At 37.1% G+C, this 23,630-nt stretch overlaps 1 protein-coding gene across 3 annotated transcripts in view; it reads left to right on the top strand.

The window, feature by feature from the left end:
- Window positions 1–23,630, top strand: part of LOC122078478 (ATP-dependent DNA helicase homolog RECG, chloroplastic) — a 52,528-nt gene that overhangs the window by 19,663 nt on the left and 9,235 nt on the right. For 2 of the 3 annotated variants that reach the window (XM_042644480.1, XM_042644489.1), the window contains 9 exons: window positions 1,122–1,356; window positions 5,141–5,304; window positions 10,911–10,992; window positions 15,259–15,348; window positions 18,659–18,892; window positions 19,420–19,491; window positions 19,872–20,021; window positions 20,102–20,245; window positions 23,444–23,602. In XM_042644480.1, coding sequence (XP_042500414.1) covers window positions 1,122–1,356; window positions 5,141–5,304; window positions 10,911–10,992; window positions 15,259–15,348; window positions 18,659–18,892; window positions 19,420–19,491; window positions 19,872–20,021; window positions 20,102–20,245; window positions 23,444–23,602 — 1,330 coding nt within the window. The remainder of the gene's footprint in view (window positions 1–1,121; window positions 1,357–5,140; window positions 5,305–10,910; window positions 10,993–15,258; window positions 15,349–18,658; window positions 18,893–19,419; window positions 19,492–19,871; window positions 20,022–20,101; window positions 20,246–23,443; window positions 23,603–23,630) is intronic. The other variant, XM_042644492.1, reaches the window with a different exon arrangement.

Below are 23,630 nucleotides of genomic sequence, written 5' to 3' on the forward strand. Positions count from 1 at the left end.
ACACAAAAAAAAAAAAAAAATGAAACATGCTTTCCTTACTGGTCTGATATTCAGCTATCCCCAAAAGCTGCTATTTTTTGGCATTTACTCTCCCATTCTATCTGTGGTCCTTTGGAAAGAAAGAAATTGTTCTGTTCAAAAGGAGAAAACTATCCTGACTTTGGCTTGATGATGATCAGTTTTTGGCTGAATGAGTGTTTGTATCTAAAGCTTCTGTAAACATCAATGCCCAGGAGCACAAGGACAACTGGTAGTTTTTGCTGAAGCTGTGATCTCAGATAACCAAATATTTTCTGTTTGTATATTTTGTAGAGCTCACTTTTCTTTTTTCTTCTGAGCTGTATATGATTTCTGTTATAAATCAAGATATTTTTTTTGGGTGCCTAAAAAATAAACGAAGCTTTTTTGGGATATTCATTTCTAACCCTTTGGGAAGAAATTCCCCCCTTCCCCCAAACAAAAAGTGGAAAGAAAAATGGAAAAAGGAAGACAATAATAATGGAAAGAAAGCCCAAAAGAACTCCGTTTCTGTCCTCTTATGGTTGGGTTGGATTAATTTGGTGGGCTGATCGTAATTGACCCCCATACTCTATGGCAAATTTTATGCAGCCTCAACTAATTATTGACCTGGACCAGGCAATCTGGCTCCGATTGGCTAATCTTTAAAACCTTGCTCGAAGCAGTATCTTAAAAGGTCCAGCATCTGTGTCACCTCTGTTGTTATTATTTTTTTTTCCTCTTATTCTTTTTTGATGACCTAAACCTGGTTTTGGATCCTTGGGGAGTAAATTGCAATGGCAAGCCTACCATATAGTTAGTCAAGATGATAGTTATTGGTTCTACCCTTCCTGTTGGTGGAGACTTGAAGAGTTCAAACTTTAAAAGGCTTTGGTAGTTGAAGTGTGCAGTTGGTTCCAGATTCATATTCAAAAGTCCAGATGACGTGGGCATGTTTTGCATGCCAAAATGACTAGTGATTGCTTACTTCATTCTTATATATTTGCTTTATTTTGTGTATTCCAGTAATTGTAATTCTGGTAGATCCTTAAAGATGTTATTCATTATTCTAGTGAATCCATATATATGTTGAATTTTAAGAAGTAATTTTTTTTTGTCTGTAGAGGGGTCAAAGCAGGTGCTGCTTTCTCTTTCCTTGAGGTTGTTGTGGTTTGTGAGATTGCAACTAGTGAAGTAAGTTCTGAACCTAATTGTGGTGATCTTATTGATGAGAGAAAGAAGAAGATCTTTCTGCATTTAAAGAAGTTTTACAAAGGTGCCCGTTTTACAAATCGATATTTTCTTCTTAGTCTTCAGTCCAAGCACCAAGAAGGAGATCTTGTATGTGTTAGTGGTAAGGTGGGTAAGGTTTCCTTTTTTATTCTTCTCTAGGCAGTGGTAGTATTTTTGTGTTTTAATGTTAAATTGAAGTAATCATTGCAGAGAAAACTGTTTTTCTTGTTCTTGATAGTGCTGAGTTTATGCTTTGGAGGAAACCCCTGGATGAAACCTCTATTAGATTCATTATAGTTCATGTGATCTGTTTCTTCTTCAATTATTCAAAACAATGACAGATTGGGTGACTGAGACGGTGAATATTCTAACAATCTTACCGAAAATGTCGAAGGTCAGCCATTTAGAGGACTGTTGAACTTGATTGAGCCTCTCAGGAATGAGAAGTTTGTTGAAGAAAAGGCTATGGTACAAGGGGATACCATGGGTGCATAGCATTTGTGGGTGTTGGCTAGATAGGTGGCTCTAGGGTCCTCCTAGTATTACTTCATTCTTAACTTGGAGAAATTGAAGCTAGAACTGTAGCCAAGCTTAAAACTCAAAATAGTTTATTTCTAGCAGTACTTTAACCGTAACTATGTTTAAACCTGCTTTACTAAAGTACTAATCAGGCTGGAGCAAACCAGCATGACTTTCCTTCATGATTTTGAAATACTTCACCTATGCCAGCATCGCTCATGTTCCACCTGCTATTCCAACCAAAATTAGGCTTAATTGGCAAGGAAGGAGGAAGTTTCCAGTCATGTGGTACAATCTCTGAAAGCAGATATCTTTGAGCCACTGTCCATTTCCCTGATAACTACATCAAAAGAATTCCATAAAAATCTCATGGTCACAAAAAGTGCTGCGCCATCCATTTCCTTTTGTTGCTTGATAATGTCATGGATCGGTTGAGAATCTGGAAAGCATCTTTTCAAGAATTAAAACTTCAAGTAAAATCTTGTGAAATATTTTGGTTTCGACCTTGGTTGAACAAAACTGCATGTGACTCTATAGGCATGCAATGTTTCAACTGAAACTCTCAAGTTTCGGTCAAGATTTTGTACCATATCGGTATATGTTTTTTGGATCTCTGAAACAGTACATTTTGGTTAAAGTACCAAGTCTCGGTCAAAATGGGTTTCTGTTTTGATCAATTTCGACATATTTTGACCAAAACCTATGAATTCAACTCCAACGCCTTGCATTTGAGTTTTTTGGCGGAATGTGTTGATAGCTTCTGCGACACATCTACAACGAAGATTGGTGCATTTGAACTAGATTTGCTAAACTCGAAGATTCACAATTTGAGTTATACCCTTTCCCCCTAAAGTTATTATTATTATATAATTTAATTTTTGGGTAAAAAATAGCATAAATATGTAGTGGTTAGGTTCAATTTTTATATGTTAGATCTCATATGCTGATCTACAACTTCACGGAGTCGGATATAATTTTCTCTTTTCAAAATTATGTTTTAACATTTTTATTTTAAAAATTGATTTTCTTGCTACAAATTTTTGGAAAATAATAGGATTACTACTTAATGGTTGACTTTTCACTTATGGAGTTATAGTTGTAACACTTGAATGTGTATAGTGTACTTGTAGTTGTAAGTTACTAAGTTGTAACATTTTGACATCTTATAATATTAAATGATTTTCCTCCATTTGTAAATTGCAATTGCATATTTTTGTTGTTTTTATTTATTTTTATATGTTATAGTCCTAAATTATATGTAGCATAGGCTATATTTGAGAAATATACAGCCAAGGTATGCCATACATTGCCAACCGAGGGTACGGAACCAAACTAGCATTTTGAGTGTTTTTTTTAACAAATATGAAGGTCCCATTGTGTTTAGGGATGCTTAATTTGTATCTCCATGAAGTTTCAGGCCAAAATATAGCCATTTGATCACCAAAATGGTTAAACGAAATCAACCACTGAAATCTGCAGTGTTGACATTCGGTGGTTTTGCATAACCTTGGTCGAAATTGACTTCTTGAACCATGATTATCTCTTACCTATTGTAGAAGACTAGGAAGAAATTACACCCTTCAAATACTTTAGTATATCGGCTGATGTTCATGCTTGATAGATCACACACTTTGTGTTGGCATAATCTGTTCTTATTCCCACAAAATATGTCTATTATTAGTTGAATAGCATAAAAGTTCAGTGGTACATATTTGATAGTGGAAGACTACGGGCCCGTTTGATAACGTTTCTGCCGTTTCTGTTTCAAGAAACGGCAGAAACATAAATTTTCGTTTCTAGAAACATAAACGGAATTAAAGGTGTTTGATAAGTCATGTTTTTAGAAGTCGATGGTAACCAGTGAAAAAATTGCCACAGGTCGTTTCCAGAAACGGACAAGTTCAACTTGTTTCGCCTGGGTCGTTTCTTGAACCATAAATAAGTAAAAATTTCTATTTCTATTTCTAAAAATAAGTGAAACGAAACAGTTTTATCAAACGCTTTTTGCACCGTTTCTGCTGTTTCTGGAAACAGAAACGGTAGAAACGCGTTTCTTGAAACGTTATCAAACGGGCCCTACATGTTGGAGGGAGTTATGAGAAGTTTTTTAGATTTATGTGCTAGTATATATTTGTAGTTTTACCCAGTAAGTATTGCAACTGAATGTCATAAAGGTCACGCATGTCTGTATCTGATTGTTAATTTCCATATTTTTGGGAGCTTCTTAAGGGTTATTTTAAGATTTCTTACTTGCATCATATGCGAAAGAAAATAGTAATTAAATCCTCCAGTTCTCCAACACACACACACAAACACGCGCGCGCGTGCACGCGCGCCTTATTTCAAACTATTAGTTAGCCTGGTCTTGGAGGTCGTCTCCTGTTTGATGTAAAAAACTTTGATTGCTTTTTTGCATGTAGTTGGTGTGGTGTGACTGTTTGGGTGCTGGATTGGGAGGTAGGTCATGCTTACATTGTTCGTAGTCGGGAGCATAGTTATCAATTCGGCCGAATAATTCGTGAATTATTCGGCCGAACCGAATTTTTCCGAATTTTATCAAAAATTCTGACCGAATCCGAATTAAAAATAAAATTCTTTAAAATTCGCGACTTTTTCCAAAATGAATATAAATCGCGATTAATTCGGACCGAATCCGAATTAAACCGAATTATTCGGTCCATTTAAACATTATTTAAAAAAAAAAACCAAAAATAAAAAATAAAAAAATAAAAAAACAAATTTTTTTTTTTTAAAAACCCCAATAAGATTTTTTGACCGCTTTTTTGACCGAATCCTTAAATTAATCGTCCGAATTATTCCGAATAATTCTCCGTCCGAATAATTCCCGAATCCGAATTTGCTAACTATGGTCGGGAGGTGGTGTTCCTCATATCTGAAATAGTTCACTTCTCTCTTCTGTGGAGATTTGGCTCCTATCAATTTGTTAGTCCTTTTTTCTGTTGTTGATAAAAAAAAAAAAAATGAAAGGAGGGAGAGGGCACAAAACTAGGCCTATGAATCCTCACTTGAGTTAGAAGGATCAAAGATTTCCTATTTCCCTATTAAGTTTGGCCTCTTAGAATATTTGGTTCACTTGACTTTTAGACTACTGCCGCTCTATTACAACTGGATTTAATCATCTCATAATTCAAATTCTCAATTGTAGAAACTTTTTCGAATATATTTTGGCATAAAAGTTTTTTTCTTTTGCGTATTCTGTTCTTTTCCACGAAGGCAGTGAATTCTATAAGCATAAAATGCAATTATATTACAAATAACACAATAGATATATGATCACAGATCTGTATCAGGATGCTGCCTGTGAACTCTTCATGTTTCATTTCCTGTTCATACTTTTCACTCTAATTTCTTAGCTTTCTTTGTAATCTAGGTCAAGATAATGCCTAAGAAGGATCATTATGAAATGAGAGAATATAACATTGACATACTTGAGGATGAGAAGAAACCAGACATCCATGGAGACGTGAGGCCGTATCCTCTGTACCCTTCCAAAGGAGGCATGAGTCCGACCCTTCTGAGGGACATCATTTCAAGGTTTGTGCCTTATAACTATTTTATTTTGGAATGTCCATGCTTATTGTATATCAGAAATTCTCCACAGGCCTTGTGAACATTATAAGAGGACACACTATTCTCTTTGGTGAAACTTGTGCTGTATCAATAAAAAAGAAAGGGGAAGATGGCAAAAGCATCCCATAATCCTATGAAAGCACTAAATACATGGCTGCTGTGAAGATGAAGTCCTAATTTATAGAAGAAAAATCATGGACACCCCCACCCCCCCAAAAAAAATAAAAAAAAGGTTGTGCGAAGGTGGGTAACTCCTGAATTGAACTTAGTTTTCTCTTTCATGGTGCATTAATTCTTGCACAACCTTTGGATGTTTTATTGGTTTACTCTTGACTTGCCTAAGGATGAAGAGGATTTAAAAAGTTATAAATCTACTAGAAATGAAGCTAAGAAGCTAGTAGGGAAAGCAAGGACTAAGTAATATGAAGATCTCTATAACAATTTAGGCACAAAGGAGGTGGAAAAAGGTATATCTATACAATAGCTAAAATGAGAGAAATGAAGGGTAGAGATTTCAATTATATTAGATGCATTAAAAGTGAATATGATAATGTATTAGTAAGTGATGAGGAGATTAAAGAGAGATGGAGAAACTATTTCTGTGACTTTCTAAATGAAAAAAAAAATACAAGTAATAGTGTCTTAGAAGGTTGTAATAACCAGTAAGCAACCAAAAATCTTAAATATATACGGAAAATTTGGGTGTTTGTAGTAAAGGAAGCTTTAAAGAAGATGAAAATAAGGTGGTAGTAGCCAAATGGTATTCCAATAGAGGTGTGGAAAACTTAGGAATTAGTGGAGTAACTTGGCTAAGTAAATTGTTTAATAAGATGATGAGCACAAGAAAAACGTGAGACAAATGGGGGGAGAGACACTACATTTCCGATTTATAAAAATAAAGGTGATATTCAAAACTTTAATAACTATAGAGAGATAAAAATTAGTAAAAATATTTCTTACACCATGGGTGAAGGAAAAGTACACCCATCTAGGGTCATAAATCTTCTGGCCCCTATAGTACGAAGTCGATAATAGCCCTTGACTGTTCCTTGATACCATTTGCACACCATTCGAACCCCTCGGTCAAGGGATTCCCTTGTGACCGTGGGTGGAGGAAAATTGCCTCCATCAAATGAGCAATACTATGAAATTATGGGAGAGAGTAATTGAAACCTGTCTAAGACAAGAAACTGATATTTCAGATAACCCATTTGGTTTTATATTGGAAAGATCAACCATAAAAGCTATTTATTTGCTTAGGAGATTTATGGAAAGATTTAGAAAATATATCAAGTTGGATTTATGGACATCAACATTGGAATCAAAAGGTTTGATGATAAGTAGAACAAAAACAGAGTTTATGATGTGTAATTTTAGTTACAATACGATTGACAGTGGGATGGTGAAAATTGATGATCGGGAGTTACCATTATAGTTGTCAAGGCATGCCACCTTAGCGTCCAAGCTGTTTGCCCGGCAATTCATTACTTAAGATATTATTCATAAATAAGCAAATACCTCCTATTTGAATCTAATAAAAATAGTTTAAAAATCAAATTCCAAAAGAATAAAAAGTCAACCCCCAATCCAATAATACAAACTTGATTTTTTGTTGTGGGGGCGATTTTCAACCTTCAAATGCTGAGGTTTTTCTCAATTTTGAAAATTTTATAAATCTTATCATGGTAAAACATTGCTAAAATCCAAAAGCCTGGTAAAATAATCTTTTGTTTTGATGTCTTTAAAATTATTTTCATTCAGAAGATTTTAACAACTTTCGCGCACTTTAAAATAAGTTTGACTGAAACATAACTGTCATTACAACTCAAATTTATGTAATATTAGACTTGTTGGAAAGCTGATTTTGTGCTATACCTAATACAAAAAATCTCATGTAAAAATAAAATCATTTGACCAGTAAAACTTATTATAGAATAAGAGCATTTCCCTAAACGTTGATTTTTTATCACTTAATGTGACTTAGTGTTGATATTTGATGATTTGATGTGGCTTAATGTTGATTTTTGATGACTTGATGTGGCTTAATATTGATTTTTGATGATACAAGGTATATGTAGATTGTAGCATACTAAATAATGTTAGAAAAGAGTGAAAATAAAAAAATAACACTTGGTTGCCTTGTTCGCCTTAAGGTGGGTGCCTTGTTGCCTAAGCGCTTAGGCAGCCCTCCAATGCCTTGGCGTGACAATTATGATTACAGTAATATGATGACTTTAGATACCTAGGTTCAATTATGAATAAAGATAGAGAAATAGAGAAGATACCATGCAAAGAATTAGTTAAGGGTGGGTGAAATTTTTTTTGGGGGGGGATGCATCTAGTGTATTGTGTGATCGACGTACCCCTTTAAAACTCGAAGGGAAATTTTATAGAATACTTATACGACCAGCAATGAGATATGGGGTTGAATGCTGGGTAGTAAAGAAGAAAACGTTCAAACAAACTTAATGTGGTTGAAAGGAGGATGTTGCAATGGATGAGTGGTAAAACAAGGAGAGATATTGTTTGGATAAAAATTCTTTTTGCCATCATCCTATTTAGAGGACTCACAAAAATACCTCGCATGGTCCCACAATCTGTTCTACGAACAACAATGTGTTGAACTACTTCAACAAGCTTGCGATGAGGTATCCAACATCTGATGTTCGGACAGTAGTATCCATAAAATAAAAAATGATCAGATTATATCAAAGTTGGGTGTTACTCCTATCCATGATAAGTTGAGAGAAACTTGTCTGAGGTGGCATGAGCATGCGGCTCCATGTGCAGCGGAGGCCTTTGAATTCCTGTATGGAGAAGCGATTTATTTCCAATTGACGTAGCTAAAAGAATTAGAAGTAGGCCCAAAATAAACATAGGAGAAGTAGTGAGGAAATGCATGGATAGCTTAGGACTGGATTCTAGTATGGGGGTTGAATAGAGCTGATTGGAGAATAGGATCCATGTAACCAACCCCATTTAGTTGGGATAAGACTGAGTTGAGTTGAATTGATGAAGCATCTCCATATGGTCTTTATTGACTGGAAAAATGCTTCCCTAGGGAGTTAATTTGACAAGTGTTAGTGAAGAAAAGTGTGTCTAGTAAATATGTGGACATGATTAAAGATATGTATAATGATGTAGTGACTAACATAACATTTGTCGCGGGGGGGGGGTTGTAGTGAATTTCTGATTACGATTGGATTACATCAAGGATCAGCTCTAAGCCTGTATTTGTTTGTGCTAATCATGGATGAGCTGACTAGAGACATTCAAGATCAGCCCTTGGTGTATGCATTTTGACGATGATATTGTCTTGGTGGATGAAACGAAAGCAGGGATAAATGCAAAGTAGGAGTTATTGATATCAGCTCTAGAATCAATCTATCAAAAGATTTAAGATAAATGGAATAAAAATAGAGTATATGGTGTGTAACTTTAGTAACAATTAGACTGAAAGTGTGGTGGTCAAAATTGATGATAGGGAGATATGCAAAGTGAAAATTTAGGTACTTAGATTCAATTATAAATAAAGGAGAAATAGAAGATGATGTTTCATAAAGAATTAGTATGAGGTGGATGAAGTGGATGGGTGCATCTAGAGTGTTGTGTGATCAAAGTATTCCTTTAAAACTCAGGAAAAATAGATAACACAGTTATAATGTTTTATGATCGGCAGTGATAGATGGAGCTGAATGTTGGGCAGTAGAGATACAACGTATAAATAAACTTAATGTAGTTGAAATGAGTATGTTGAGATGGATGAATGGTGAAACTAGAAAAGATAAAAAAAAAGTAATGAACAAATTGTGAGAAAGTTGTTTGTGGCATGAACAAGTGCAACGGAGGTCTTCGAATGCTTCAGTAAGGAGTGGTAGTTTGATTCAAGTTGGAGGTGTTAAAAGAGCAAGGGGTAGGCATAAATGAATGTAGGAGAAGTGGTGACTGAAGACATGCATACTAATGTAGGAGTAGATTACAAGAGACTACCCTAGCAGTTTATAACCCCAAACAATACAAATAGGATAAGGAAACAAAGAAATAAGACCATTAAATAAACCTCCAAGGATACAATACCCATACAGGAGCAAAACCAGCCCAAAATGCAACCTGATAGGAGAGAGAAAGACCTGCTATAGAGCTGGAGAGAGAGAGGTGCGGCCAGGTCTGTAGGAGTCCGATTGAGCTGCACTCTTGGGCGTAGATAGTCCCTAGGGAGGGTACAAAAACCCCTAAAGTTGAGAGGATTCTGACGGCTGGTTATGGAGTTATACGCTTTCTTGATTTTCAGACCTAGGAGAGAGAATGTGAAGAATTCTGCAGGAACAACAACTTGTCTTCTTCAGATAACCTTCAAGAGAGGATCGATTGATCTTCTTAGAGTATAGAAGTATAGAACTAGTCCTCCAAAGGATCTACAGATCAGATCTCATACTTCGGCAGCAATAAGGGTTGATTGGCTTCAAGAACAAGAACTCTTTGGCTGGCCGATTCTGATTTTGAATGCTTTAACAGGTCTGAACTTCTGATAACAGTAAACAGAAAATAGAAGGGAAATAAAGTGATTAAAATAAAGAAGAAACATGGTAAGTGGGAGAGGAGGTGGCTATCTCGGCCCAGGCTTCTCACCCACAGCTATCTCGGCTGCTCTAAGCAATTGATTGTAAATCTTTTTTATTCAAATCTCTCTGCCATAATGGTACATATGCCTCTCTATTTATAGAGGGGAAGTTTACAATCATACTAAGACTAGGAGGTAGTTTCCAAATAGGACTAGACACTCCTACTACAACTAGGAATTCAAAATAGGACTAGGACTTGATTTTATAACTCCAACATGGAGTAGGACTAACTAACTAATAGTCCATATAGGGCTTTACAACCGACCAATGGCCTAATGGGCCTTTATTGAATTAAATAACAACTAATTAAACTAATGAATTAAATCCCATTTTTCTACCTTCTACCCATATTTTAGGCCCATTAAAGTGGCCCATTTAAAAAAAAACCCATTGGATCAAAGGCTCAACCTATATATAACACAACCCAAGGCTTATTTGCAATAAAATAAGCCCAATCAACTTATCTACATCACATACCTTAGGACTAGTAACAGTTAGGGCTTTGAATGCAACTGATTGGGGAAAAAAGATCCATGTTGCCGACCCCATATAGTTGGGATTAGGCTGAGCTGAGTTGAGCACTCTTGACTTGGTTTCCATTTCTTGAAAACTACAAGAAGATTATTCTGATGTCCTGTTTGAAATTTGAATTTGTGGAGAATTCATTTAGGATGTGATTGGGTTGTTAGAGTTGTAACTCTTCTGGATTTTGCACTTGGTTATTAATAATTTAAGGTCTTTTTCAAAGTTTTTTATTTTTACGCCTTTTTTTTCTCCATGCTTCATTGGTTCTGTAGCTTGACTTGTGTAGATCTAACAAGTGGAGCTGTCTTTCAGAATTGAAATGAGTTCTATTGGTCCTTAAATTTTCTGATACTTTTGCTGTATGTTGATGTTGCGATAAGTTGCCTAACAAATTGGCCATCCTTTCTCTCTTCTTACATCCAGAGCTTTACAGTCCCTGTCCACAGATATTGATCCTATCCCGAAGGATATTTGTGAGGAATTTGGTTTATTAACTCTTCATCATGTAAGTTGATTTACTTTTAGTTTTCGTAATAGTATGTGCAGCAGTGTTACGTGGTTTCATATTACCTTTTTTTTTTTATATATATTTATTTTTTATTTAAGGGTTTCATATTAACTTTTATATAGGAAAACTCACTTTGTTTAGCTATATGTGATAGAATTTCTTTAGTTTCTCTTCCAATGTTGATTCCACTTGATGAAGTTTGTTTGAAGATCCATAATGGCATCAATCAAATGAAACTATTTTGCATTAGATGAGATAAACTTGCCTTTCAAATGGCTCTAGTTGAGGAAAATAGATAACACTTTGAAGTGCCTTGTCAAATTATTTACTGCTATGTTTCTCTGATTCAATGTTCCTACATAGCTTGCCAACTTGGGAGTCAACTTGGTGATTCAGCCAGGTCAGCATGGCTCCCAAGCACCAGGAGTTGAGTCGACACAATGACTTCTGGTGTGTACGACTCGGTTGAGTTCAACTCAGTGATTTGAGCAACTCTGGTGATTCGCCTGTCTACTCAGTCAAATACCGAGTTGAAGTAATCAATTTCAAAAAAAATTTGATGTTAGTGGTAGTTGAACACTAGTCTTTTGTGGCTAAGTAAATTTTTTACTGTTGCACCTCTAGGTGTATAGGTGTTTATTTGAAGGGAAAAATAATTTATTGGGTAAACAACTAAAGCTTATTGTCTGCATAAAAAGGCTAAAATCTGTCACAAAATAGCACTTCTAATGACTCAAAGCAACTACCCTCTACTGGTGTTTATTTGAAAGGAAAAAAAATTTATTGGGTAAGCAACTAAAGCTTATTGTTTGCATAAAAAGGTTCAAATCTGTCACAAAATAGCACTTCCAATGACTCAAAGCAACCACCCTCCACCCTTTTCTAAGCTTAAAAATCACAATAATGCCACCACATCAAAAACATTTGTTAATTTACTGTTGACTTCCAAATATAGTTTCTGAAGAAGTAACTTTATTGTTTCTCTTTGACAGGTAATAATAAAGGAAAAATTAAATGGTAACCCAACTTTCATGTCTAATATTTGAAATAATCTGCAAAGACCTTCCTAAGCCAAAGCTTCTGCCAAATCACTTGCATCTCTTATTATAGAGTTTATTGAACGTTGTTTCAACCCTTTGTGTCATCCAAACCTTTTTTTCCCTCCCTGGAGCTCTTTCCTTGTTTTCATCTACCAGTTTTTTCATATTGTTAACCAAAACTTTTGCTTTTGATTGAAACTTGTTAAAACTCTAGGGCTCCTTTTGTTGTGAAGGAGATCAGGTAAAGGAAAAGGAAATTTGGGTAGAAAATTTTTTTTTTTTTGGGTGCATAATATTATAATTCATTACTAAAGAGGAGAAGAAAAAATATAATATCCCAAAGGGGAAAGAGAAGAAAAAAGAATTATCTAAAGCCCAATCCCTTAAGAGGGGGGGGGACAATATGGAGGTAGGAGGCCCCAGGAGACAACAATATGCTTTTTCTTTGGGGAATCAATACAAGAGGTAGAGATAGTCAAAAGCTTTCCTTTGATGTCAAAGGAAATGGAATCCCAAATATTTTGGTGAGGCCAAGAGTTGGAGGTCCATGTTACGCTCAATTCAAATTTGGTTGGAGGCATTGAAGGCAAGCTTACCCATGACGTCACAAATAGAAGAGCCTCCAAATGTCATATCAACCCAGATCCACTCTCGTTGGAGGGGAATAATCCTACAACGCCTTGACCAGCATTTACCTGGAACCCCTTTCCAGATAGAGGAGGAAAATGGGCAATAAAAAAAAAGAGGTGATCAGTGTCCTCTGTACCATTCCAATAGAGGGTACATGTAGTAATAACTGAGATCTGGCGGTAAATGAGGAAGGACTGAGTTGGGAGACAATTTGAGAGAGCCCTCCAAGTAGTAAAATTGTGCTGATGATTGTGATGTCTGTACTAGATAGCCTTATGCGAAGCCGTAAAGACTCCTTACGACTTGATGAAATCCAAAGCCACCTTAATTAAAATCTCCTGAAGAGATGGGAATTGGGAGACCACAAGATAAAATCATTCCCACCATTTAATATGAGGCAAGGCATCCAAATATAAGCTAGAACAGGAGAAGAGGAGCTCGGGGGAGTGGGGTCCAAGAGCCAACACTGATGATATTGGAGACCATAGAGTCTTTAGAGACGTCCGCACTGTATGTAGCTTTGGCCGGGACCTGGTGGAGGAGAATATCAAGGGGATGCCAATGATCTAGATAAAGAGAAGTAGAAGTTCCATCACCAATCCTGGAGGAGATAGCCACAACAACAAGGGATGGAACCGATAAAATTTTGCCATAGACCTAGGAGGCATTAGTGAAAACAGGGGCAGCCCAAATAGAGTGAAAACAAAGGAGCCCCGAATAAGTCCAATCTACCCAAGTACTTTTCTTCTTGGAGGCAATTTTCTGGTTCAACTTGATTATTCCAGCAGAGATGACTTCTTTGATGCATCTTAATCCCAAACCTCCCTTAGAATTGGGAAGGAAAATATTTGCCCTTGTGGGGTGGAGAAATTTTGAAGATTCGGAGCCATTCCATGGAAAGCAAACATAAGAGATTCCGACACTTTGACGTGGATTGAGGCAACCCATAAATACTAGACCAATATATGTAGGATGATTGGAGGACATGTTTGATGAGAACCAATCTACCCGCATAGGAGAGGAGGTTTCCTTTCCAAAGTTAGAGCTTCTTCCTTATAAGATCGAGTATGGGGGTGCAATGGTGAGCTGTAAGCATTGTTGGAATCAGGGGTAAGCCCAAATATTTGATAGGAGATGGCCAATAGAGAATCCAGTTGTGTCAATAAAGGAGATCTTGTCTAGGTCAGACACCCTAGCCAAGAATAATAGAGATTTCTGCAATTGATACGGAGCCCTGAGAGATTCTCAAAGAGCTAAAGAGAAGCCATAATATTCTCCAAAGAATCAATACTAGCTTTTGAGAAGATCATAAGGTCATCGGAAAAAGCAGATGAATGAGCTTGATGGCCTTGCATTTTGGGATTGGAGGAATACGCGGCTGATCTATACAAATCTGAATGCTATGGGATAGAACTTCTAAAGCCAAAGTGAAGATATAAAGGGTATCCATGACGGATCCCAACTGAAGAAGCAAAGTAACCGCTGGACTACCATTTACAAGGATTGAACAACTGGGGTGGAAATGCAACATCTGATTTAGTGAACAATACTTGAGGGAACCCCATAAGGGCCGCAGGAGAGAGATTTTTTGTCAAATCCTCAAATAATCTCATTACAAAGGAGAATGTTGTCTGAGATACATCCATCAGGGTTGAAAGCCAATTGGTTCTCACTAACAAGGGAGCGCACCACAGACTATAGCTTAGAAGCCAAAATCTTTGCAACGAATTTATATAGCTTGCAAAGGCAGATGGGCCTAAAATATGGAATAGAAGCCCCTTCCTTCTGAGGAGATGATCGGTGATAAACTTGTTGAGTAAATCATCCGGTAAAGTCCCCGACGAAGTGGAAGAGGATTTGAATCAGCCCTTGAAACAAGAAGCAGCCTCAGTTTTGATACCATCGACACTCAAAATAGGAGTGCCATCCGATGCTAAGAGCACAGGGATGGAGTTCGGGTTTGTTCTAGCCTTCATCGATCGATGGAAATAAGCTGAATTAGATTGCTAAGCTCAAGCCATTTAATTTTGGATATTTTTTCCGAGGAAGCTTTCCTCTTGAGAAAGGAAAGATGATAGAGTCAATGAAACCTCTTTTTCTTCTTCAGCTAAAAGGATATTTGAATGATCAGATTGCAGCCCGAAATGAATGGTAGACAACCTATTCTTACAGTCCAAAACCCGAGTAGTAAGATTACCAAAGACTTCAGTATTGCAACTTTGAGAGCACACTTGACATACCAAAGCTTCCTGGAGAAAGCAATAAGGGGAGAGGAAAAAGCATGCACTGGCTTGTCCAAAGCTTTAGTAACAGTAGCAAGGAAGGTAGGGTGGGTGGGCCACATATCAAAGTATCAAAGATTTCACACAATAAAATCTCAAGTAAAAAAAAAGTCATGTATCTGGCTGTTTGTACTTGCTGGTTGAACACTCAACGAATGCAGTTAATGAGTTTAACTTGTCTGTGCAGTTACTTTTCTGCTCCTTTTTTCTTAACAGACACAATATAAAAAGCTTGGGACAAGCCGGCTTATGCATCCATTGTTCACATTGTTAGTCTTGGAGTGCTAATCTTTTATTTATTGTTGATGTAGGCATACAGAGGAATCCATCATCCAAAGGATTTCAAGGAAGCTGATTTAGCTCGTAGGCGGCTAATATTTGATGATTTCTTTTACCTTCAGGTAATCTTATATATGCAATTTTTTGAAAATTTTCCATTGCATATCTCCTCTTATTACTTATCCTCCCACTCCCCCCCCAACACCCCCCCGCCCCGAAAAAGAAAAATGGAAGTGTTTCTTTTATTGTTGAAACTTTAGCTTAGAGAGAATTATTTTGCACAACAGACTATATATCTAGTATCTCATGAACATGAAAGATACATAATCCAACTCACAAGGGTTTGAACTTTAATGTCAAGTGCCTATGGAGGTACTTGCATCTTGTTTGGAGAGTCAGACCCCTTTTACTGCCGGAAATTTCTCTTTCTAGTGTAAAATCTTGCTTGTGAAGGTAATGGAATTATCCATGAGGTTAGCAAATGGAGTGCCAACCTAGCTGCTGCTATAACGTATGGTGGGGAATGCTGGGAGTTAAGAAGTGTCATATAAATAAACTGTGTTGCGGAGATGAAAATGTTGAGATGGATGTGTGGGAAAACTAGGAAGGATAAAGTAAGGAACAAAAATATTACATTGGGTTGGGAGTTGCACCGATTCATGATAAACTTAGAGAGAGTCGTTTGAGGTAGCATGGCCATGTCCAACAGAGGCCTTTGGATTCCTCAGTACGGAGGAGTGACTTGAATCAGACTGAGGGAACCAAAAAATCCAGGGGCAAGCCTAAAATAACTATAGGAGAAGTGGTGAAGAAAGACATGCTTAGCTTAGGCCTCGTATCTTGTATGGCTTCGAATAGAGCTGATTGGAGAGCAAGGATCCATGTGGCCGGCCCCATTTAGTTGGGATAAGGCTATATTGTTGTTGTGTATATATATTTGGATCCACCAAGTGAGATTTATTTACAATTAAAAGGAAAAAAGAATACAAGGACAAACAGCCCTGGAAGAGGTCTATGGAAACAGTTTATGAAGACTGATGAGGTAAATAGCTTGAACATCATTCAAAAAGGAAGTGTGAATGGGTTATGCTTCTGGCCATATAATAAGACAAGTGCTTTGTTTTGAAGCTACTTGATAGATGCCCAAAATTTATATAGATTAGGGATGCACTTTTTTTTATGCAAGTGAGAAATTGTGATGTCGGACACCTGAGGAAAAGGATTTTCTCTTTCTTTAGCGTCCTCTTCTCATCAGTTGAATGGTTTCATTCTTTTCCATCTTCAGGATTGTCCATTCTACAGGGTTAATTTTGGTACAGGAACAGGTGAGGAACTATAATGATCAAGACCATATACCAGGAGGTATTACAGTGGGCACCAATCAACTTTCGGTATGGGTCTTTTGAGAATCCCTAGAGTTAGCATTTTTGATTTTGGATACTGTGTTCTAGTTGCTGCTGGAGCTTGAGGACATTGGATAAAGAATTGGGAGTCATATGGGACTTGGGACTACTCATGTTCCCAAAGGGAAGTAGGGAGATTGCTGATTTAATATGAGAATTTTGGTATCATACTACCATAGATGGAGGAGGATTGCTATGCTCCGTCAAATACTCATCGTTGTTTGATGGAGGAACCAAATGATTCAGGGAGCTGAATGGAAGGAGGGAACCTATGGAATGGCACTGAGGGGGCCAGCTTATGAAATTCAATTTATTTTGAAATTTAAAATTCAGACTTTGAATCACATGCAGAAGATGGACTACTTGGGTGCTGCTGAGGGGGGACCATTAGGGGAAGGAATAGAAATTTGCAACTTCATCTGAACCTCAAAAAGGGAGAAAAGTTGTTGAACTAGCACTGAGTACATGAAATTAATGACTGGAAGATATATATTGTCTTTGTGTGGAAAACCCTAGATACAAGCGAGGGGATGTCACATTGTGAGGTGGAAAGTGGTGGAGAGTTTTTTCTGGCTTATTGAAATATCTTCGGTTCTCTCAGGTGGATGTAGGCATTCGTATTGAACAACTTTAAATTCCTCTTGCTGTGTGCGATTGTGTGCTTGGTTCTTCCTTGTAGTTGTGCATTTGTCCCCAACAAAGAGGCTTACACATCCCATTCAGTTAGCCTACTCATTAGCCTACCTTCTCTAACAATATTGCTGGTGAATTAGCTAGACTTGGGTTTAAAAGGATTCTGTGTGTTGGGAAAATGTTTTTAAAAACAATATGGGAGGTGAAACCAATTCGTGGACTTGGTTGACAGTCATGGTTCAATGGTTTTGAGTCATTTGACCATCTTATCCAAACAGTCTGGACCATGACATTAGGGTCTATCAGTTTATGGCAGTCGGAAGATGTAATATATACTAGTAAGTGCCACTGTGTACTTTTCTACCGCTCTATGTGGACGATATCTAGTCCTTTTATCTGTGGACTGGTTCAGGTTTCATGTCTATGATAGCATGTTTTATATTTACATGTATCATTGCTAATGTTTATAATTAATAAAAGGTAACAAACTTAAAGCAACAATGATGGTGCAGTGGTTAAGTATTTGCATTGCAAGGTTTAAGGTTTGTTTCTTTTGTTTGCTTTATGTTGCTTAAGGTAAAAATGCATAAATACAAAGGTTAGTCCAGTTTCATGAACTATAGGACAGTTCAACAACTCAGCAGTTACATAGTCTGGTCTGAAGATTCTTTTGCAAGGGCCACTCATGGTATTTGATGCAACAAGCAAGATGTGAATCTTCATTCATCAAGAATTGGTCCATGTTTTCTGAACACTGCTTTGGGGGCTCTTCCTATTGTATTCTTCATTCATTATTTTCTAAGAATCATTGATAAGAGATTTTTATTAGAGATTTTCACAACTAGACTACTTATCCCTCTCTAGGAACACAATTCAAATGCACATACTAGAGAATGCATTCGAGCGGTTGTGAATCTTTTGATCATGTTATTTTGTTGAATTTGTAGCTTCAACATATGCATTGCTGTGTTCAACTCTTGTGTGGCAGGGGAAATGACATTTTTGGTATCTTTTATGAAAGGAGGTATTGTTCATGATGCTTAACAATAGATTACACTTTTCATTTATTTTCTTAGGAGGGGAGGAAAATATTAGCAAATTATGTTTATCTTTTAACAAAATATGTTAGCTACATGAGAACATAAATTGGTAAGTATTTCGTAAACGGAAATGAGGCCAGAGAATGTATTGATCATAATATGGAGTTCTTCATGAAGTTCGAGACAAAGGAACAAAAAAGAGTTTCTCTATGGCCTCCTCTTTTTGAGACATTATGGCTTTGGGGTCCACCCCTGTATGATGTTATTCAGGAGGTGTAATTGTGATTTTACGTTAACAGTCTTACAGATTCTTGCACTGTCATATTGTTGACGTTTCATAGTAATTCTTGTTTCAGTTGGGGAGATTCTTTCAAATACTTGATGCACTTGGTACACGGATAGAGAAAGATGGATTGTTGAATAAGTACCGGACAAATGAACTGAATGGTGTTCTTACGGAAGAATGGTCCAGTCTCACAAAGAAATTTTTAGAAGCACTTCCGTATTCCCTTACTCCTAGCCAGTTAAATGCAGTTTCAGAAATTATTTGGGATCTCAAACAGCCAGTCCCAATGAACCGGCTTCTGCAGGTTTTACATTATTTGCAACTTTTTATTTAATCATTTTTTTTTTAATTAATAGCCCCTCAAAAAGGAAAAAGGAAGTAACTAATCAACTAGGCTTGGTTTGCAGTGGTTCTTTAGGGTAATCTCCCTACAAAAATGCCTTATTCATATCCTCTCTCTCCCTTTCTCGAGTTTGTTGAAGATAAACTCTTATGAACACTATTGAACCTGGAAAGGTCAAATGAAGTCCGTAGACTCGTTACAAGTATTTTTCGTAAAGGTATATCCATTAGAAAAAGATTGGGAAGCAACTTTAAAGAGAGATGAGATAATATTAATGACAAAAAATTGTATCTTCCATTATGGATTTTTGTGTGTGTGTGTGTTAGTTGACTAGGGTATGAACCTTCCTAGATTACCAGCTTAGCAAGCTCGCAGCTTTAATAAACAGAAATTTTAATTATATAGTATTTTATTGTAAATGAAATGTATGAGTTGCATTTGAATCACTAATATTTTGTAGTGACAATGGGAAATAAATTTCTTATCAGGGTGATGTTGGATGTGGCAAGACGGTGGTTGCTTTTTTGGCTTGCATGGAGGTCATTGCCTCAGGTTATCAGGTTGGTTAATGCCGTTTCCAAATTTTTTTTTTGCCCCTCCTCCCTCCTCCCTCCTCCCTCCTCACCCCCTCCCGGCGCCTTCTACCCTTCCAAGTATATATGGTCAATCAATGGGTCACTTTATTTATTTATTTATTTATTTATTTTTTTTTTTGGGTGGGGGGTGGGGTGGGGTGGGGAGCAAACTAATGGTTCTGGGGTGATGATTGCTTTTATGAACTCCTACATCCAGACTATTAACTGAGCAAACTGGCATCTTCTGTACACTATGTTTTGTTTGAAAGCATTTCTTTTGAGACTTGGTGACTGCTGTCTGCATCTCAAGACATATCTTATCCTTGATCTGATTCAACTTGTCTAATGGTTATAATTCTTTGTAGGCAGCTTTTATGGTTCCAACTGAACTACTTGCTATCCAGCACTATGATCATATTATGTCTTTACTAGAGAACATTGAGGACCAGTGTAAACCTTCTGTTGCTTTACTAACAGGTTCAACTCCATCGAAGCAATCACGACTAATTCGTAAGGCATGCATTATTCTCTAAACTTCCATTCAGTTGGTTGTGAATCATGTAAGATTACTACTGTTGACTTTGTTAGTTGACAGGGTCTTCTGGAGGGAGATATCTCATTGGTCATTGGAACGCACAGTCTAACATCTGAAAATGTGGAATTTTCGGCTTTACGTATTGCAGTAGTGGATGAGCAACATCGCTTTGGTGTGATCCAGAGGGGAAAATTTAACAGTAAGGTGGTTCCTTTTTTCACTAACATTGTATTACATTGGAGTAAGATATGATAACATTGTATCTTAGACCCCCCCCCCCTTTTGCTGTCTCCTTTGATGCGTTAGCCTCTTAGTGCGAGTCCAGTGTTTCTCCTTTAGGTTTGTGCCTTTGGGCTGCTTCCCCCCCCCCCCCTTTCTTTCCTTTGTATTCTTTATCTTGCTTGGTAATGAATTTATTTATTCATACAAAAAAAGAAATGATAACATTTCGTGAGCTTGTTTCTGAACTGCAAGTGTGATGACTAGCTTTGATATGTCCCTTTTTTAATATTGTTCAGTCTTCTAAAAGGCGCTATTTTGTTGAAGAGAAATTGTGGTTCTGCCTAGAGATGTATTTGACCTGTCTTATAAGTGGGTAGTTACCTATAAACTGTGGCAACAAACAGTATTTTTTTGGTGAAGCAACAGATGGTTAAGTAGGGGCAATGTTGTAATTACTTGTTGATTAGTTGTTAACAGAAAGGAGAGGTAAGTACCATGAGGGATTCTATTGTTGTGCTTTGGTATTGTTTTGACCTTGATTGATAAAGTTTCAGTTGTCATGGCATCAGGTGAGGATGGGCGGTAGGCCTTAGGTTAGGTTGTTACTGCCCATATTTATGCCATTTCTGGCTTCTGCATTTGTCTATCAATTTTGAGTATGGTTTCTTCTTCTTCCCCCTTTTCTCCCCTTCTTTCCCCTTTCGATTCCGTTTCTTATTCTTTCCTCTTGGTCTGGTTTGTGCACCTTAACACATAGGGCGGTCAGTCGTCTTGGGAATCCCTGATCGCCTAGTAGCTTCGACTGCTATGACAAAAAGAATACGAGAACATACAGACTGGAATCAGCACGTTGAAAGGGGCATATTTCCTCAACTAAGGCACTTTCCTTGGGCACCTTGGCCTTGCTAGTTGCCAGGGCACTTGGCCACCACCAATGCTTGCCTTAGCTCCATGACAACTATGCACACTCAATGTAGTTCAAAAGAATAAGAAGGCGTACAACAACTAAGCCTTTTTGAGTGCCCAATGGGTTGTATGGGCTACGGGATTATATTTTTGGATTTGCTATTGTAATGGGCCATCCTACACAACAACAGCAACTAAGCCTTTTTCCAACTAAATGGGGTTGGCTACATGGATCCGGGAGAGGGTAAAATAAAAGAAATAGAAAGAAACAAAGAAGAAAAGGAGCCAATCTATAAGCCCAAATATTATGGATTTAAGTCCTATAGGGATTAAGTAGTTAGTTTCTATTTTCTAATGTTATAGAATGGCTTTTATTTTGAAGAAAGACTTAAGTTGTAAGGTATTTTCCCAACCATATATAAGGGTTTCCTATTTTGTTTGTTTCGATGAAGTTACAAATAAAGAGTAGGGGGGCGTACCCCCTACCACTGATTTGAGAAATAATTTAGCCTTGGGCCCTCGAGCTTTTGTGAGTTCTGCCAGAGATGGAGCATGGTTTTTGGGATTCAAAACTGCTCCACATGGAATGCCAAGGCTGGAGTTGTTGGGATGCCTTCTTTGCAGACCTACATATATTTCTTCCTTACATCATCGTCCTCTTCCTTTCATACATCAAGTACATGCTTGGTTTCCTAGTTCCTGTGATTGGTAAGGTTCCTTCCATTTTTATTTGATATTATTCAGTTCTGAACTTCTGATTACTTTACTAGTCGAATCTGGTCGCAGAACAGCAAATAGGTCGTGGACTGTTTCTGCTGTAATAACCAGTTCTCTACTGTATTTCGTTGTTATTCTCTCTTTTTTCTAGCTACAGTCCAACAGGATCAAATCATCCTGTAACAAGTGCCATTGATTTTAGCTTCAGTCTCTAAACTTTGGAGTTTCTTATTTCTGATCAACTGCATTTCTATTTTCTTAACATAGCTTTTGCACGTTTCTAAATTCAGTTTCTGATTTGGGAAATCTCTAAATTGTTTTCTATTTCTGCTGTCAGTTACTATTATTTCTTAGTTTCTAAAACTGATTTGGCAAGTTTCTATTTTCTGTCCAAGGCCAGATCTGATCCAGCGGTTGGATTTTATTCCAGCTTTGAAGGACTATTCCTTGCACCAAGAAGGGTACTTGACTGGAGTTGTGACTCAATCTGACGCACCTATTGAGAGATTAAAATTCTCCAGTTCTGGTTTCTTAAGACCTACGATTCTGGCCATTATCTCTATTTCACCCTAATGTGACCTTGGATTCCACATTAATACTACTCAAAAACATCCTTTTCCTTAACCCTGATCCTAGATTTAACACTCTTAGTACTATTAGAGATTTCCTTTATTCATATACTGCACCATTATTCCTTGCTTTAGCCTAGCTGTTTACCTGAAGCTTGCTTTCACGGTTTGGAGGCTCTAATTTTTGTGAAACCCTAGTTCTAGATGATCTTACTAGAATCTGCTTTCTGTACTTAATATTCCATCAGTAGTAATTTTTTTTTTTATTGTTTTATTAAAATTTTCTAGATTCTTAATAAATTTTCAGTAATACAATAATATCATGATATATATAAAAAAAAAAAAAACGGAACTGATAAACTGTGGTGGAACTGAAATAATGTAAAATTTTATAGAAAGGTATCCAAAGAAAATAAACAGGATATTGGACGGATACTCTTGTGTATTTATGTCCTTGACTTTGGGAAATGAAACTCATGCCCCATTTCTTCAGTGCTCATATATATATATATATATATATGTAATATGTGTGTGTGCACCTTTGCATAGTAGATTGACAACATACTCTGCTCAGTGCGTAACGAAATGTCATTCTTTCACTGCGGAAATGAGAAAGCTCGCACTTTAGCATTAATACTGATAGATTCCTTGAGCATTGATGGTAGTTGTTTCACATATAAAGACACAGGGGCTGGTATGTGTGTGTGCATACCTCTGTGTGCGTGTGTTTGCATGTATGCATGTGTGCACACACATGCATGTCATCATCCCCTGTAGCTGTGGGTTTAATTTTTGTGCATCAGTCAAATCTTAAGCGAATGAGGCTCTCAAATGCTGCATTTGTATTATGCTTCTGCGCGCGCGCGCGTATGTGTGTGTGTGTGTTTGTGGGTGTGCGTTTGCATGTATGCATGTGTGTCATCCCCCGTAGCTTTGATTTTTGTGCATCAGTAAAATTTTAAGAGAATGAGGCTCTCAAATGCTGCAGTTGTATTATGCTTCTGCAAACTCCAGAGTGAATCTTGCAAAGTCTGATGGGTCTTCCGAAAATGAAGTCTATATGGCTCCTCATGTTCTAGCTATGACAGCTACTCCGATCCCAAGGACACTTGCTTTGGCTTTATATGGGGACATGTCTCTAACCCAAGTATGTGAAGTTCCTTCCTCATACCTTA

The sequence above is a fragment of the Macadamia integrifolia genome, chromosome 1, assembly GCF_013358625.1.
Source record: "Macadamia integrifolia cultivar HAES 741 chromosome 1, SCU_Mint_v3, whole genome shotgun sequence".
In the NCBI taxonomy this organism is placed as follows: domain Eukaryota; kingdom Viridiplantae; phylum Streptophyta; class Magnoliopsida; order Proteales; family Proteaceae; genus Macadamia; species Macadamia integrifolia.